The sequence below is a fragment of the Gordionus sp. m RMFG-2023 genome, chromosome 1 (assembly GCF_954871325.1).
Source record: "Gordionus sp. m RMFG-2023 chromosome 1, tfGorSpeb1-WG-v2, whole genome shotgun sequence".
Taxonomy (NCBI): domain Eukaryota; kingdom Metazoa; phylum Nematomorpha; class Gordioida; order Chordodea; family Parachordodidae; genus Gordionus; species Gordionus sp. m RMFG-2023.
The window spans coordinates 56,574,563-56,594,933 of record NC_088775.1 but is presented as its reverse complement, the minus strand read 5'-3'; the positions used below and the strand labels follow the sequence as shown (position 1 = coordinate 56,594,933).

The 20,371-nt window shown below is 27.4% G+C and overlaps 1 protein-coding gene across 1 annotated transcript in view; it reads left to right on the top strand.

The window, feature by feature from the left end:
* Window positions 1–7,711, top strand: part of LOC135927721 (rab5 GDP/GTP exchange factor-like) — a 112,153-nt gene extending 104,442 nt beyond the window's left edge. Inside the window, exon 8 of the mRNA XM_065463887.1 lies at window positions 6,651–7,711. Coding sequence (XP_065319959.1) covers window positions 6,651–6,929 — 279 coding nt within the window. The 3' untranslated portion in view covers window positions 6,930–7,711. The remainder of the gene's footprint in view (window positions 1–6,650) is intronic.
* Window positions 7,712–20,371: the final 12,660 nt, after the last annotated feature.

Here is a 20,371-nt window from a genome sequence, read left to right as displayed (position 1 = left end):
AATTTATCAGAGGTCAGTCTGCGGCGATGAGGACTTTCAATTTCACTAAAAACAGATTCTGAAGAGATTATCGCACACTTTTATAGACAGAATGCGCAAAAAAAATAACAATATGGCAGAATGTTTATTAATTAATTATTATTAAAAAATTAAACATAAAAATGAATTTCGATTTTATTTATAAAAATAAATGGTTAGAAATTCTTTTTTTAAAAATTTTATAATATTTTATTTTTGTTAAAAACGCCATTTTTTATCGGATCGGAAAATTTTATAATATATGCCGATAACCGATATTTTAAAATGGGTGAAACCTATCCGATAAAAATTATCGGTACATCCCTTTTATTAACATTTACCTTGAATTTTGGTTGAATATTAATAAGATTAACATTCGACTAAAAATTTAACAATGTGAATTTTAAATATAATTGAAGGAATAGTCGTTTTTATGAATTAAACTCGGCTTAGATTATTTATATTAACCCTTTACCACATGATGTTTGCAATAAGTTAAAAAAAATTCTCAGGTATTCCCTTTGACATATTAATCGATAATTGATCAAAAAAAAATTTCCATTTTTCTATTTTTTTTATTTTGACCATAATAATGTATGTTACATATAAGTTACAAATTGTATTTATCAAATAACTTATTGTATATTATATATTGGTTGAAATAAAATAAAACTGTCTTTATTTGCTTGGAAACATAGTGTGCATTAGCATTTTGAGCATTTTACATGTGTAACGCCTTTACATAGTGGATTTTGCACCTTTGACGATTCTGGTTCTGTTGTTGATCTTTTTCAGAAACATTTTCCTGCCCAGAATATAGTTCAAAATCATAAGCAAATTCTGATACACCGCATAGAATGAAGAATTTAAAGCCCCATTTATGAGGCTTCATTGGCATATATTGTTTTAAATGTATACGAACTTTAGTTGAGCAAATTTTCTCATCGATTGATAAGCATTCCTCTTTAGGAATTGTACGAAACCTATCTTGAAAGTGTTTCACAATTGAGACTGTTAACAGAGACTACTTTCATAAGCCTATTATGGTCTGGTTGACCTTTTACTATAGAATTATTATTGTCATTAAAATGAAGAATGGATCGAATGCTTTCAAATTTAGTGATAGTCATCGTCTTTTTTTTAAGATCATCGCCAATTACATCTTACCAATAGTCTCTTATGGATGGTAATTCGACATAATATTAATTCCAATGAATTTTCTTAGCTCCATTATAGAAATTTTTATAGGTTTATTAATATTTTTTATTGCTGCATATTTGGTTGCGAGAACTACTAAATCTAGGAAATTATCATTCAAAAAATATGATAACATTGATAGGGAGTATGTAAAGCCAGTATCTCGCTGGATAAAGTGAACTTTCCATTGAATTTTAGATAAATTTTAGGGATATTTAAATTTTTTTCCTTCCATATTATATCTCTTCTTCTATTTATAATAGTAAAATTATCTGAAAATGTTGAATTATCATCCTCATTATCGTGGCCATCTTCTAAAAAGCTGTCATCAGAAAAATAATCATATGATGAAATATTAGAGTCTTATTAGTAACATACATATATTATCGATTAAAAAATTTTTAATTAAATTTTTTTTAAATATAGTAACGGAAAAGAATATAGGAATATTTTAGTTAACTGGTTCATATTTTTTTGAAAAATAATATCAAAGTTTAATATTAAAAAAATGTAATTAAAAATTATGAAAAATGTCAATTTTGAAATATAGGGAACAGCTGACATTAAATACTCACACTTTAAATAAATATAAGAATTTCTATTTAAAAAAATGATTTTTATATAAAAGGAATGTTACTTATAAGATACAATTAAAATTTTCGCGCCAAAATAATTTACGCGGTAAAATAGGTCAGAAATTTCACTATGTGACTGATTAGTAGTCATATGTAATAAAGGGAAAATAAATAAAAGTATTTTTATAATACAATAAAATATGTTTTTCTTTTTTAATATTTTTAACAAAAAATTTAAAGTAACGTTTTGCGTACCGTTACTCGAAAAAACGCGTAGCCGTTACTCGTTACCTTTAAAAGAAGGTAACTAATGGCGTTCCTTTTCTTCAAAAAAGGTAACTAAGTTAGTAACGACGTTACTTTACAGCACTAGTATTAAGTCATAAATGATTATATTACAAAAAAAAGTTATAATTTTGGAAAAAAAATATAATATTAGTAAATCACAATTATATTAAGTCATTAATATTTGTCTTTTATCGATTGAGATCCAAATTCCCTTTTAGCGTCAACGTTATAATTGGGAGCAAAATATCCTAAGTCTATTTTATGCATAAGATGTTCAATCGGGAGGTTTTGGTCATTGAGAGTATAAAGCTGAGATATTTGCACTTTATTATATTTAGGGCTAACCTTTGACGTAGGTAGAATCCCTCGTTGGGATCCTCGGTAGAGATCCGTTTTCCCAGCTCTTCAAAGAAGGCCAGGTCATGAGTGTCATATTGTTTAGTGGTAGGAATATATAGTTGGCAGGTAGCGATGGCGAATATTTAGCGAGTTTATTCATCTCGGCGTCTAGTAGATCATCCTTATTTATACTAGAAGTGGCAAAAGGATCGATGCATTAGTAATCCTAGGTTAGGAATTACTCCCTCTTCCAAGGGATCATGGTAGAACCATCGGACCGTTTACCATCGGAATTGTAAAGACCAGTAGGCTAGAGGGTTGATGGGATGCCAGCAGATTTCAAGGTCCTGGCAATAGTATCATTGCATTTTGAATTCTTAATGAATCTGCCTCTATAGCGCTTGCAGTGCAAGAGTCACGGCCTTTGGAGTTGACCGATGTTTGACAGAGGATACATTAATAGGTTATCACCCTATCACAATTAAGTTTAAGACCGATGGCGTGACATAGCTCATCATTACTTAGGAACTGGTCAAGGTTTCGCTATCGGAAAGCCTCGAAAAATTCGTACCCGCTGTCTGCGGAAGTGGAGAAGAGTAGAGAATGGTTTGGCTCCTCGATTTAAGGTATGCAACTGAGTTTTCAACTAGAAGCTTATCCAGTCCTTCTGTAGTGCCCATGAGGGAGGACAAGATCAATTGCCTGCAGAAGTAAGGGGTCAGGATGTTTTGTTAGTGTGTGTATGATAGCCTGGCAAGACAGGCGAGAGGGTATGAACGCACTAACTGAAAGTAGGGAGAGCGACCTTATGCCAATGCCACCGGATTTGGTTGTTAAGATAGTCTTCAACCAAGATAGGCCAAGAGTATATCTTCTGTAAGGCGTTTAATCTCGAGCTCATGCGCAGAGACGTTGACATCATATTGAAAAATTCGCGACGATCGGGGTCTATATAAAATTTTCGGAATTAGAAGGTAGTTCTTGAATCGGAAGAAAGTTGGTGGGCTGGGAAGCGGGATAGTGTATCGCGCATGAGGGATATCTCTTGTGAAATATCGGCAAGGAACTTGATAAAGGACTCGTCTTTACCGAGATCCGAGATGTGTTAAAGAGTTCAATAGTGTATAATTGAAGATAAGATCATGATTAAGATCTATGATCCCAATGGGACAATATTCGCTCCTGTTTAGATTAATTCGCAGTCCCAAACTGCTCTCCCTGGATTTTATTATCTTGATTGCCTTCATCACTTCATACTGTGGGCAGCATAGTATACTATCGTCATATACCAATTATGAAGATTTAGCTTGCACCTCGTATCAGGCTATTAATGCCCAGATAGAACAAAAAGGTACCTAGAGGGTCACCATGTTGTATCCCATCGCTAGAAGAAATCAATCTATCTCCGAATTGAAGGTGCGAGGGACTAGCATCACATTCGAAGAAATTTTGAGTATTGAAATGCTCTACGCCTTAGAGAGTTAAAGGCGTTCGAAAAGTCTATAGTAACTAGGATATCGTCGCTGGGGTCTGTTTGTAAATACATCCGGGTCATGAGGGATACCTCACATCCACCTTTTACGTTGACCCCTAATTGATTCTAGTACATATGATGGGATATTGTGAACAATGGTTCCAATAGCGATAGGACGAATATCTTTATTAGGTTTATGGAAAGCGATAGCTCCGTATAGGAATGGAACAATGGCGGGTGGTATGCCTCCAGTAAGCATACAGTTGATTGGGTAATTTTTTCCAAAACGTCCTTTCTAACGTCGCTTGTGGTATAAGTGGCTGCAATTAGAGGAGCTTCATGGTAGGACAGTGTTTCGTCCTTAAGATCGTGTGGTGTTTTAGGAGAAGAGCTTGATAAGTTTGATCGTAGGTAGCCAGCTTATTGTCAAAGGTTGCCAGGCATATGGCGGATTTAACATTCAGGTTATCCAGTTTTTTAGATATTACCCTGGCCTTGGTGAGCAGATCATTTTTATCATCCTTAAAGAATGTAGCAATGGGATTAATGGGTAAGGAGTAGAAGTTGCATCCTTAATTTGCTGTGTCAGGGATTTTTTGCTGGCAAGATCAGGAACTTGTAATGTACAGGGTGTCTTGCCAGTGTTTTACAGAAGAATAATTATTTATCAAGTAAGTTAAGTTTTTCGACAGGTGTCTCGAAACTTGAAGCCTTGCTCTCTTGGGTAGTAAAATGGCAAATGGTTTTGGTGTCACTAAAAATATTTCTACATCTATGGGGTTGGCTGGATCAAACGTGGATTGCGCCAATGGAGGTAGGGACTGTTGGGCTAGTCAGCACATCAGCCAATGAGGTGGGAATGGTGGCTATGGGTTGTTTAGTTGTGAGAGCAAGGTCAGAAATGGCATTAAGGGTTCGACAAATGGCTGGTGATAAGATGGGTAGCCCAGATTGTGGATACTTGATTTTCTGGTTTCGATGATATGTCAATAGCCCCGATTTATTTACTTTAATAAGTTTATTACACAGTGGGCAGTTATATTTGGTAGGTGTTGTGCTGAGATCTGGTAGGCTCATGAATTTGAAATTTTTACCAGATTGAGGGTGATAGTGATTATCATTATTGTTACAATTGTGTTTATGGCTAAATATGTATTACTTTATAAATTAAAATTCATATAAGTAGAATGTGATGAAATTTATATTGTTAAAGTGACCATCAATCATATAGTCCATTGACTAATAAATTTAAAACTCTATATGGAATGATTTTATCAATAGTTATTATATTGCCAATTCCAATATCAAATAGGCACAATTTTGATACTCTATTCTCAAATGAGTTTATTATATGAGATCATGATATGAAAGCTTTAATTGCAAAGATGATTTCATAATGGGGTAATTGATCTATATCATTATTAACAGAATTATTATATGGTGGAATTTGTGATGGAGAGGGAGGAATACAGATGGTGAGTAACCTGAGTGCGTATACTTGAACACCTAGATTCAATAGAACAGTATAATATGCCTCAAGGAGGGCAAAGGCCCTTATTTAACATTCGACTTTGTGATCAATTTGGGTGATTGTGTAATTTAGGATCTCAAATTTATTTGATTGAAATGATTTATAAGATATTAGATTAGAGTGAATATAATGTTATTTTAAGTGGTTTTTAAATGATTAATATATATTTTGTCTTTATTAAATTATAACTTGAAGATTTTGAAATTGATGGTATATATTTTGGACATTTTACATTTAGTAAGGATCGAATTAGCTCTTTGAATAATATGATACTGTAAAGTATTTATTATTTTGGGCCATGATATTGTTAATTCATCTGATCCTGAATTTTTAGAATGAGATGATGATTAGATACCAACATCATCCATGCTTATGCTAACCTATAAAATATCAATAATATTAAAATTTATAACATATAATATAGAATAGATATAATGATGGGTTTAAAAAATTCAAATGTGATAAAGGAACAGCTGATTAATAAACAACCCTTTTTCTTAAAAAATTTGGATTAATATTATTTATTTTCAAATGAATAATTCAAAGTTCGTCAAAATAGAAGGAACGCCCTTTATATTTTTTTCAAAAAAAACGAACTTCTTCACGAATGTGTTCCTTTACAACATTATATAATATCGACTTTATAAAATCTAGACTTTCAACTTTCATTGCTGGAATCGGAACTATATTTTATTTTTAAAGAACACTAGTAAACAAAAAATTTAATCTTTAAAATCTAAATTTGAAAAAATGTTTAGGCCCTGTCCTAGGTCGACTTATTACTAAATAACCGACTATTTCATTTCAACTAAATATTCAAAAAGGCAAAAGAAAGATTTTTTAAAAGAAAGTAAAAAAACCAAAAAAACGAGGCTAAAATACAAAAAATAACAATGCCACCAAATACTAAAACAGACCAAAATAGGGTGTTTAAGTTCAACAGCTTTTTAGCCTAGATTAAAAAACAATTTAATATCAAAATTAAGTCGTTGCAGGACACGGCCTTATTACTTAACCCTCATTAAAAAAATCAAGAATCGAAATTTCTGCTAGATTTGGAAGAGATTTAATGTATAATCTAAAAATTTTTATAGAACTAAAACTATAATAATTTCATATTAAACATATTATTAATGCTCAAATTTGAGAAATAGAAAAATTAATCGATCGCACTAAATATGGTTCTTAATTTTATTACTAACATTATTCTTTAAAAAAACAAACTAAGTGCTGCGCTATTTCTTTCATTGAAAATTTAAACAGTCAAACGCTCAAAATCAGTGACCGTGAATTTCAGGCCAGAATGAATGGTGACAAGAGCCTTTCCAGCCTATCAAACCTACCTGTTAACATTGAGGACTTTCCCCAAAGTGTCACTCTTAACTCACTCATTCATAAGCAAACCCAGGTTATCCAAGAATCGGAACAAATGACTAGGGACATATTGTTGTTTAAAGATAAGATGATGGATAAGTTTAGAGATTCTTATGAAGGAGCTTCCTTCTAACACATTCATAATTGAATTATTTATAGGATTGTTATTTCGAATCCTATGAGACAAAATTAAAGCACCCATGCAACTGCGAAATAACTAATTGCTATGCCAATGAATGAATTAATGGATAAAATAATAATGATCTTAACTGCTCAACTTTGAGTCATATAAATCGAGCATTGAAGTTATTATTATAGTCAGTCGTTATTGGTGCTTGGCTTAATTTTTAAAGCGCATCATATTTGTTCCTTTAAATTTTTGAATGCTTTTTATATCACACATATTTCGCTCCAAAATTATATAACTACATTAAATGATAATAGTGGTTTTTAAAATGTTTTGTTTTCAAGTTTGATTCGCCTTTGCAAATGATTATGTCAGAAATATGGGTTTTATCTCATGGATCATCAAAATTTCAGTTATTACTATAAATAATAGTAACCTTTTTAATTAATTGCCACAGTAAATTTGCAAGAACCACTCCTGGTTTTTCTAATATTTTTGATAAGAAGAACGTTCACTCATTTTCTTTAGAAACTATTGTTTTATTTTCAAGCTCTCAAATACAAAATTAAAGAAAAATTAAATCACTTTTGTGTCTTCTACAACTATTTTTCAAATTTGAATGTTCCTAAACCTCTTGAATAAAGTATGAATATTTATAATTTATTGTATTTAACCATTATAGGCGAAAATAATATTCTATGTAACCTATAAAATAAAATGGAATTTATGACCGTCCAAAAAAATACATAATATTATATACCCCCCTCATAAATCAAAATTTATATAATCGACGAATTGTTCTATACGCAAAATCAACTTACAAAAATATTGTTTATGATATTTGTTATAATATATCTTATATGTAATAATATTTATTTAAAAAAATTTACACAAATAGTTAAAACATTTGATTAAATTGAATATTAAATTTTTCGTTTATTTCTTATTGAAAATAAGAAAAATATTTTGATAATATAATTCACTCGAAAATGAGCAAACATCCATTCTTTCAGAACCCTTTTAAACCTCTTCTAAGTTAATGTCGCGCTTGCCCCCCCTCACGAATATTTTATTTATATTTTACAAAAGGAAAATATATTATTCGTCAGTTTATCTATTTCTTCATTTTTTGAAAATATTTAATTTTCGAATCGAATAAAGTTTTTATTATTCGTGCAATAATACAATTATTCGATTTTTTTTATTATTCATACTTAAATACAACTATTCGTTTATAATACGAACAATGTAAATATTTCATTCCTATTTTTATAGGTAGGAGAGACCGGGATGTTGTGGCTTTATTTTCTAGAATATTAAACTCTAAGGACTAAAAATTTTTTTACCATATATAATCATATAATGAATATGCACTATAATTTTTATTTCTAACGGACAGCTTGAAGAAATTTTATAATGCATTATATGATTTGTGCCTTCAAAATTAGCTTTCTAGAACTTTACTAATTTTTAAAAATAAAGATTAATATACATTTTTACCACCCAAAAAAACATCTTTTATAAAAGAAAAATTTCTTATTTTATAGAATATTAATTTACCGAACAAAAGAGGTATTAAAAATGTTTTAAAATATGATTTTAAATGAGAGTAATGGCACAGAGCTATCTTTATGGGGTTAAGAGGAGCCTTTTTAGTCATTTAAAAAAAAATTATACAAGTTTAGAAATTATAAATTGATAATGATATTTAGCCAAAATTCATTATTAATTGATAAAATGAACATTACTACCTTAGTTATGCCATAATCAAACATAATTCAAACTCCAAATGAAAAACAAGAATTTATTTTATCTAATATAAGACAAATTTTTAAAGTCAACAAGAATCAATACCTTAAAAGTATTTTCTAATATGTCTAATGGGCTTTACCCTAAAAAATAAAATTGTCAATAAAGATTATATTATAATGTATCTAAATAAGGACTAGAAAATTTGCATATGAACTTATAATCCTATTATATTACCAGCTTTGCAGGGGCTACTAATTTTAATAAGGAAATATAAATAAATTTTTTATAATCATAAAAATAATTTTGATGATACAATAATAACTGCAAATGAAATCTTTAATATGGATAAAACAAGTAAAAATGTTGATTTATTTAAGGCATATAAGTTAGGAATATTTATTCAAATGTAAGAATTAGGCATAAAATTAATGAATTTATAAGCAAATATAATCTATAATATTAAAACCCTACTTTGTTTTTAAACTATAATTATAAAATATTCATTAATAATTTGCAAACTAGATAGTAATATTTCAATAAGTTATATGATCTTTATAAAATTCTAATTTTTTGAATATAAAAATGATTGCAATTGATAATTTGACAGATAATATGCATATAATTAATATTTATACGTTTATGCTATTATTATATGAATTATTATTATAGGTCGCTAAAGTTTTAGCCATGGCACTTGCTTGAAAAATATAATATTAACTCTCCCATCATTCAATCATAAATTACAGCCATTAGATAAAACAGTGTTTGGCCCATTAAAAAGATATTATAATTCTTCAGTTGACTCTTGGGTGACCAATTGTTTTACAATATATTAATATACCAGGGATATTTTACCTAAAACATGTGCTTCAGCTACAGTTCAAAGTGATTTCAAATCATATGGAATTTGGCCATTTAATCCTATAATTTTTAATAAAAAATACATTAATGAAGGATTCACTCAATATTTTAAACTATGAGAAAACTAATTATAATAATAGTGTTTATGATATGTCACTGAGTTAGACAAGATGAGTTTGTATTTATAAATGATTTTATATATTATCTTTATGCCTTAAATCATTAAATATGTTGTATAATAAAAAAAATATATAACCATTTATGAGAAAAATTAGAGTTTAAAGTAGCCCCGAGAAAAGGTTCGTTTGTCTCCGGGCATGGCCCACTCTTCCTACTCCCCTCTCACCTCACATATTTTTATTTTCTTTTAATTTTATTACTTTAGTGTTCGACAAGCCCCTCCCCCTAGATTATAATAACGAAAATTACTTGCACCTTTTCCATGTTAAAGGTTGTTTAATATGTTATTGGTCATAATTTCATGATCTAGAAGAAAAAAATTAATCATAAAAAGTAACTTTGGACGGTTTATGTTAAAATTTTTAATTGAGCGTTTCATTATATTTGATATCAATTCATTCAAGAATATTGAGTCAGTTTGAAAAATAAGAAAGATAATCGGAATTGTCCATAAATTTATTAAATTAAGTAACAATTGGTTTTTTAATAATCTTGATTGGTTATTTTTTTAAAGAATTGATTAGAATATATTTTTTTTAATTAAATGCATTTTATAAATTTTTTTAAAATAAATTTCAATTTAGCCTCATCAAATCTAATAATATTACTGAACCCATAGACTTAAGAAAAACGTCTAAATAATCGATATCTTGAAAATAACAACCTCTATATTAATAAGTCTATGTTTATAATGATCTTAAATATTTCATTATTTAATTTTTTTTTATATTTTATTTAAATCGCATATAAATTGCAAGATATTTCTTCCAAAAGAAGAAATAATATAAAAATATTTAACTATTGTATAAAAATTCAAATTTTAAGAAATCTAGAAAATTAATTTTATAAATTAAACAATTTTTATAAAAAGAAAATAAGGTAACAAAAAAATTTCCGCAATATGGGACATTAAAATTTAATTTATATATTTTTTGTATAATAAAAATGGCGGTATAATTTACATCTTAATATGAATATATATTTTATAATATAAAATAACCTAAATTTAAAATTCATGTAAAAGTTTTTTTTATTTTATTGGAAGAATAGATAAAATTGATAATTTACAAAATGCAAGAAAAATTAAAAATAGCCATATAATTCATGAAAGCATAAAAGATTATAAAAAAGAGGAAAATAAGATTTATATAATAAAAAAAAATTATTGGTAAAAATATATTTCTAATATTTATTTTTAAATTTACTTTCTTTTCTTGCAAAATTACGAAATAAAATGTTTTTTTATCTAGGAACTATGAGTTTAATTATATTTGGAAATGACTAAGGGATCTTAATTCCTGATCTAGCATCTGCTGTTTAAAAAAATTATCCTTTAACTGCATACGTCCAGGTAAAATATTTTTATTGCTAATTGGAAACTTAGATAAAATTTTTTTTAAATGATAAGCATTTTGATTCAAAGCCACATCCTACTTTATAATAAGTGATAAGTAATAAAAATAATAGAAAAAGAAATCGGAATGGAGTTATTAACATAATTAGATTAAAAAATAGCAAAGAAATATGCATGTTAAAAAATAATATTAATTAAAATTATATTTTTTTACTCATGATGATATCATAAAAATTATCCAGAATTCAATAATAAAGAATATATATCATTACAATTAATTGTTACTTTAATATAGAATTGCTTTTTAAATTAATAAAAGTATTGGATTAAATAAAACTTATTTCTTCCATTGAAATTGCCACATATAGGCCATTTAGATCGTAAATATTTTGTTAATGCATAAATTTAATAATCTGGTAAAAACGGATTTATTTAAATGTTAAATTAAAATTACCAGGATTATGATTATAGATATTGGATAAAAAGATTCATTTGAAAAATGTGATTCTAAGACATGAAATTTTTTGGTTTAAAAAACTCTATTTTAACTGTATGGGTACACTTACTTAAAAGAACCTTATTATTAATTGCTAAATAATTTAAAAAATAATTATTATTTTGATTCAAAACCACACCCTATTCTTAAAAATAATAGCAAAAAAAGTAAACGATATTAACATTATGTCAGTAAATTAAAAAATAATAATTAAAATTAGAATTATATTTTTATTCATGATATAATAATTCATATTGTTAAATACATTATTGAAGTCCAATTTAAAAAGTGTTAGATTGATGTAACAGGTTGCGTGTGGTATGTGATAGAACTTCAAAAAAATCTGAGCTTAATTGAAGTATCTACCCTTTTTGGATAGTGCAATGAGGCGAACACCAAATATTAAAAGTAGAATGCATGATGAAACAAGGTTATTAAGAAGTTAGGGCTGATATTAAGTGTGTTGGCATTGAAGAATTATCGTGAATAGAAATATCATTGAAATCATACTTTATTAATAAATTACATTAAATAAATAAATTACATTTTGTGTTCTCATATTTTTTATAAATGATATTATTCTTTTATCTCCCCTTTAACAAAAAAAAATTTTCTTTTTTTAAAAAATAATTAAATCATAAAAAATAAAAATGTTCATTTTTGAATTTAACAAGTTATAAAATATCAAAAAAACATCAATTGCAACGATAAAATAAAACGTTAATATAAACAAAAATAAAATCTCGCCGAAAGATATGCAATAGATTTTAAATCGACATATCTAACAAACGATAATAAAAATTGTCCGTATGTAATGCGTTACTTTATGATAAAATTAAAGATTTTTTTATATTATTATTTATTTTCGTTTTTATCGAAAACGCGGTTAAATTAAGATTATTATTTATTTACGCTTTCGAAAACGCGTTTAAATTAAGATTATTATTTATTTACGTTTTTATCAAAGACGTGATACTTTAACAGGCATGAATTGGATATGTAGGGTTGAATATCTAATATTAATGATCAGATGAAAATATATTTTGTCAGCTATCCTTATGGAAAGATTTGTTTTATTAATGCAATATGTCATATATTATATATTATAAGTTAATAAAAATAATATGCACCAAATATCTTATAATTTGGCGACGAGGATGGGTTTGAATAAGTTGGGTGTAAACATTAAAACTTATATTGATCATATGGATCGCGTTTTGAGACAATAAGTTAAAGGAAGATGCCAAAAAAATGGGATTTGTTAGCAATAGGTTTTAAAAACATTGATAAAATTGAGTCTTATTTTTTTCACAAAAGTATTAACAGATTTAGATTTGCTGAACTTTTAAAAATATTAAAGGAATTATTTAGTAATCCAGTAACCATATTTTCTAATAGACTTCTATTCTTTCTCATGATACTTTCAAAAGATGAGGGGATTTTTAAATTTTCTAATAAACTCGGTATTTTCCACTAAGCATCTTCAACTCGACAATTCCATAATACTCTATGGAGGTGACATGGAAAATTAATAAAACAGAAAGACGACTCCATTCTTTATCAAAAATTGACTCCGATAATAGTATCTTCTATCCAAAAATCATCTCAAATGCCAATCTTAGGAAAACGTCAAATCATACGCCAATCAGCATAACATTTTAAACAAAGCCGAATCCAGTTTCTAGCCAAAATAATAACCTAATTCATAGTGGCGCTATTGCGATCGTGATTTGACAGCTGATCGACTTTTTAAATCTGTTTATGAAATCAATTTTTATTCATTAATATTAATTTTATCTTCAATTCCTAATAATAATCTAAGAAATAATGATTTCAAAGAAAAATATATCTCATAAACAGATTTTAAAAAACTAAGAGGTTAAATCGCAATCGCGCCACTAGAATTCAAGGTAAGAAATTCTGATTACAATCTATAACATAATGCTATCACATCTCTTTATACATACAAGAGGAAACCGTACAAAAAGTACAATGGCCGGGATGGGTAGAAGACAAATGTCTCCAAAATTGGGATGGGGAGGGGGGGGGGCATTAATTTTTAGAAGTACGTATTGATTTTTTGGAGGTAGTTTTTGACTTAAATTATATTATTTTAGATTCAATAATTGATACGATTGATCAATTAACAAATAATAAAAAATAAATTATTTTCTTTTTAAATTTTGAGCCTTCTTATTAATTTTTTATAATATTTTACAATTTCACACTTAAAATATTAATGTAATTCTTATTTGTTAATTTCCTAAAAGTACAGAGGTTAACATTTATGATTAATTTTAATAATAAATTTCAGTAAGAATAAATCATTTAAAATTTTAGCAAAATTCTTTAATTATTATAAAAAATTAGATTTTTGATAGGTAAACAAATTTTAATTAATTCATTATTTAATAATTAGCAAAAATCTAAAGTTATTGAAGACTCCCAGATTATATTTTTTTTCATTCAATGATCAATCCCAATAGAATGGCGCAAACAGCTTTTTAATTGCTATTGATTATTAGAAAGAATTTGAGATTTAATTGTTTTTTCTAGTCTAAATAAGCCTGAAAATGTAAATAAAATTTTGTTGTGATATTATAATTCTAGCTTATTATTAGATTCTTTATATCAATATCTTTATAGCCTCGTGGTTTGGCGAATATTGCGGCCGAATGCCGCGGAATTTTTTTAGGTGGGGGGGGGGGGGGTAAGAGTAGATTTTGTAAAAAGGTTTACCTCCATTAAATTTTCTGCCTTGTAGACCTGGTACTATAACACTATTAAAGAAATGATGGAATTAAATACCAATATGAAACAATTTATAAACTAAATAACTGTAAGCTATAAAAAAACTATTTCTTATTTAAGAGAAATATTTTAAATGAAAGCCCAATATCCAAAATTTTGCATGACATTTAACAATATTATTATCAAATCATCTAGAAGATTTTACTAACTAAGATAAATTATAAAGGTTTGATATTCAAGGGATATGATATTAAATTCTGCTAATAAAATACGACTTTTCACAAATGAACCAAGAGAATTCCTTTTTATTCGACAAAAAATTCAAATAGAAATTTTTAGACACAATTATGGTTCCTTTTTGGGGACTCAATTATAGAATTTTATTTTTAATTATAAATTTATAAATTATATTATTTTTAATTAGGTTTTATGTAAATTAAATAAGAATATATTGTTTATTATAAAATAAAGAAAATAAAGGATTATTTATAGTAATCAATAAATTTTTCAATATATAAAGCAAATATATTAAAACTTCTCAAAATCGATTTACTCACACAAAGAAATTTTAAACTTAAAATATCTACCACCCACCCTTAAGGTAATTAAATTATACTATATTCTTGGGTATAGGCTTTTTTGCCCTGCTCTTTTTTTAAAGTCTATAAATAACATTTTTCGAACTATTTGTTCCCACGAGCACGTGCGGCTTGCCCACAAACGTGTAGAGGAGGGCTCTTCATTATTATATTTTCACTCAAATTAATTTTATTTCCAGTTAGATTAAAATGAGGAGTACCTAGCATAGCTCTGTTGAATCTTTTACGTCCAAAAGCCCTATAAATCACTTATCACTTAATATTAACTATTTATAAAAGTTCATCAACAATTGATCTAAAATAATTCTTAAATATAACTAAATAATATTTTAATATTATTAATTAAATTATTGTTTCCAATAATAACACCTATAGAATGAAATGCATCAATTATTTGTAACTTTGCCAAGAACGATAATCTAATTTTGGAGACTATAGAGAGGTGGCTCTAACTTCTATTATGACTTTTCATGGTATTGGTAAAAAATAGTATTATCTCATCCTCACCCCATCTATTCTCAAAGTATATATGTGCATAGACCCGGTAAAAATATGTTAAAGCCAATGACATATAATAATACCCTAGACTGACGATGCATTCATTAAAAGTGTATATCGATGAAAAACAGCTGAGGACGCCATTTTGGTTACCCATATCATTATTAAAATTTTAAGACTGGCGAAAACTTTATTAAAGAATTGCCTTATCATCGAGATAATAAGGAAGCAAGGTATCAATTTAATTGTAGTTTTTAAAATGAGAATAATTACTATATGGGTTATCATAATGGCGAGTCCAGCTAATTTGCATTTCAACGACGCTTTCAAATGCATTATTATGTATGAATCGTCAGTCTAGGTACTATTATATGTCATTGATTAAAATCCTTTAAAAATAATAATATATAAGTGCGCAAAATACAAGTTACTTTTCTTCTTCTTCACTTTTAAGATTTTAAGAGAGCGTTTGATAATATAACACGAGGCTCTGTTGAAAATCTTAGAAGAATGCGGGATATAAAGAATATTACGAGAACTTATTGGGTCGTTTCAAGATTAACAGCATATATATCCTTCATTTAGGATTAAAAGAGGTGTGAAACGTGGCTCCTCTCCCCTTTACTATTTAATATCGTGATGAATAAGGTGATTAAGGATACCTTGGGAATGGCAACTTAATGGTGTTAGAACGAAATGACAAATGTTATCTCATAGGATAATCTCCTATGCAGGTGATATTGTAATTATAATGAAAATATAAATGAAACAATAAATCTCCTCAAAATACACAAACATATTAGTCACATGGTCGGCCATGTAAATTTCAAAAATACGGCAATTCTCCATCACCCCATGCTCCCTTAGTATAGACTCACAAACAATAAACATAGTATCGAAAATAAAATATTTAGGCTTTACGTTGGATAAAAAAAGTAGTTGTAAGGAGAAACATTTGATCAGATTACAGAGTGCAAGGCTCTGTAAATACTTCAAATTATGAACTAGAGATATCTCGGTATTCACGAGATTAAGGGTATTTAACTCCACAATCATTCCCATTTGGGAATTAAATAAAATAGAGAATAGAAAAGTACAATCCTTTATCAATAACTGTCTAAGAATAATTAATGGACTTTTACCCGAAGACGGTCTCGATTGATAGACTATGGGAAATCCAAACATTGCTCAAAGCGGATTAAACTTCAGGCTCATATTATAAGAAGCCAACCATAATATACCTCACAACTCGATAACGTGGTTATATTCTTTCAATAAGAAACATAACAAGGAGATGGGAATAGATATAAAACTAAATAACAACAAAAAATCGATCACAAAACTATTCAAAGTGAAAGCGGAATATATCAAATATTCCGAAGATGACAATTACAGTTTATCCTTCAATCGCACTCCGCGGGAAATTTATCAAGGCTTCCAGATCTCAAACCTAGTGATCTTACTCTTATTGTGTTATATTATAAATTTAAAATCAAAACCAACCCATTCTCTTCTTAAATAAATCAGTAGTTCATGGATGTAGGCTTTTTGGCCCAACGTCCTTTTTAACTAGCCTACATATGTTAATGGTCCTATGGCTATTCTGTGTACAAGTACGTGCGGTTTGGCCCACAAAAGTGTAAAGAGCTTTTTATATTTTTACCCCAAATTATTTTTTAACATCTTGAGCCATAGATCAGACTCGACCCTACCCAATGGCCACATTAGCTTACCCATAGAAAATTAAATTAGTTTGTTTTAAACTTAAAAGTTTTTATAATTACGAAATTTAAAATAAATTATATATTTATGTTTTGATTCCAGTAAATATTTTAAAATTGGAAAGAAGTTAGTCCACGAGGAAAACAAAAATATAAAAAACTTTGTTTTAAGCCTAGTTAAAAGTTTTGATATTATAAAATGTTTCTAATATCTCTGCGATCATAATGATATTTCTAGTTCCATTATTTTTTTAACTCCACGCGTAAAATGTTGAATTATAAAAATAATTATATATTTATGTTTTGAGCCCAGAAAATTTTTGATATTAAATGTTCTAAAATAAAGTCTAGTAATAAATTGATACTGCTATTATTATTTACTCTTTTTTTTAACTTGAGCCGAGTTAAAATATTTGGTATTAGAAATGAGTGATTTATTATTTGAAACTCTTTAGGGGATTGGGGTAGATAAGAAAAAACTGTACAAGTTGAACAATGGATCCCATTTTTGAATTAGATACTATTATATATAAATTGTTATATAAAAGAAATATTAATAAATTTAATTATAGGTTATTATCTAGAATTTGTAAATTACATTTTAATTCGTTTATACATTTATAAGAACTTATTTGAATAATTTGATACAAAATATTTTGATTTAATCTTACTCTATTATTCAATTCAGGTAACCTCGCGTCCCGAAGATAACGTTTTTGTTTTAATGTATTTTATACTTTTCTAATTCAAATTTATATCTTAAATTTTATTATATAAAAAGAGATAGAAGATATGTTTTGATATATATTCTTCATTTTGTAAATAGATTTGACTTTATAATAAAATTAGTAACTTGTCTAAAACACAAATTAACAGAGTGCCCCGGGTAAACTCGGTGGTGCAAATTCTCACCCACATATTTTTAATAAAAAATCTAAAACAAAATAAATTAATAAAATGTAAATAAAAAGGTAATACATGATCAAGTATTTAAAATAAAATAGCCTTAATATATTGTATCATGGTGCAACGTCTTGTCTTGTAGGTTGAATATAAAAAATATAATCTAACAATATAATATAAAAAGGTTAAAAAACCAATGTATTTTTATACAAAATATTTGAACTGAATTTTTTTTTACAATTCTTTTAGAATTCAGGATATTGAATATTATAGCCTCCCAAATTGCGGGGACCTATTTCTTTTTTTTTAAAAATGTTAGAGGAAATTATTAAATATTATAAACTATTAGACAACACTTCATTTGATTGGAGATAACGAATTTTACAAATCTTATGCACTTTTATTATAATTTAAAGAATTAAAAACAGTTCGTTCCTATGTATTACTTTTTTAAATAAATGGAGGAATAAAAGTTAATAAATTAACTTTGTCATTCTTATATATTGAAAAAATTACACAATTTTTTTTAAAATAATACAACATCCGATGCTGATAAGGTTGTTTCACTTCTTAATAACATATCGGATAATGTATATTCTAAACTTATAACTTTATGCTCCGATTCAGAATTTAGGGATTAGGATAGTTTAATTAAAAAATTAAGGTCTTAGTACCATTTACAAATAAAAATAACCATATTATAAAATTTAATTCAACCAACCAGGGAAGATATGAATCGTTCCATGATTGGTCGCTAATATGAGCAAGCTACATTTCTGGAAAAAAGCATTTATATATATAAAAAAGTGAACCAAAAATGCTTTTTAAGAAATAGAATATAAGCCAAAGATAAGTCTTAAGATAAAAATGAAATGTATTATAATTATTAATAATAGATCCATATAATTACTAAATAATATAATATATCAAATATAATTTTTATAAAGTGAGTAATTTTAATTTATTTATCTTAATAAAAGTAAAATATAATTATAAAACTATTGATAAAATTAAATCATAAATTAAATAAAAAAATTAAAGCACAATACAAACAGTGGAATATTATATGTTGTAGATTTACAGTATATCTAATTTTATCTATTATCATATGACAATTTACCAATATAGCGAATTATATATTTTACATTTTACAGAAAATTATAAAATATTAATAAGGACTTCAGAAAATATCTTTAATATCATATATTATATAAAATAAGTAGATGGCGTTAAATAATTAAATGCATATTGTTGCTATATTTATTATCAAGAGCATTGATTAGTAAAATTTGTTAAAATATTAACTGTAATATATTCTCTAACTGTCAAATATGTCTGTAAAAGTGGAATTTTACACAGTGTTTTGTAACTAATTTTATATAATGGAGGAATATCAACTATATGTCTACTAATTTTTATAAATAAATTTCTTATACTTGTTTGCAATAAATTATTACCATGCATTTATATTGATGTATATACAAGTAATTTATTATATTTTATATAAACTAATAAAAATATATCATATTTGTTCCAGGCTTATTTTTTAAAATAAATTTAACCTCCTATCCTGTAAATTATGACTATATATAGACTAAGGAAGCGATCCGTAGGCCCGCACAAATGGAGTCTTCCCCCCTTCCTTCTTATTTGTTTTTCCATAATAAAACTCTTCCCTTGTCCCCCTAAACCTCCTCGCCCTGACCGGTATTACAGATTTTTCGCTATCATATAGTCACAAATTTCCACAGTCCCTAGCCACATGCCCACTCTTTCGGCATCGAAAACATTCCATATTTTTATTCCCCATTTATTTGACATCAACGGCAAGAACCCCTTCCATTCTCTCCCATTCAATCGACCTCACATTTGAAGCATTCGGGCCCATCCCTCTCTATGGAAAACCGCTTTTGTTGTTGTAATTAGTGTTGTTAAACGATTGAGCCAAGCCGGCTTAGCCGTAAACTCAGCCAGTTTTTGAGGCGAAATATTGACACAAACCTCGAGGTCGGAGCCGAAAATTTTAGCTTAAACCTCGATGTCGGAGCTGAAAATTTGGCTTAAACCTCGAGGTCGGAGCTAAAAATTTTGGCTTCAACCTCGAGGTCGGAGCTGAAAATTTGGCTAAAGCTCAAGCCGGCTCAGGAGTTGGCTCGAGTCTAATTTTGAGCCAAAATTTATTTTATTTATATATTTTAAAAGAATATAATAAAAATCTCAAATTCGTGTTATTTAGTAAAATAACATTTTTTTATAATATTTTATTATCAACAAAAAAACTTATGATTTGATTTAATATTTTTTATTTATATGAAATGAAATGAAATTTATAT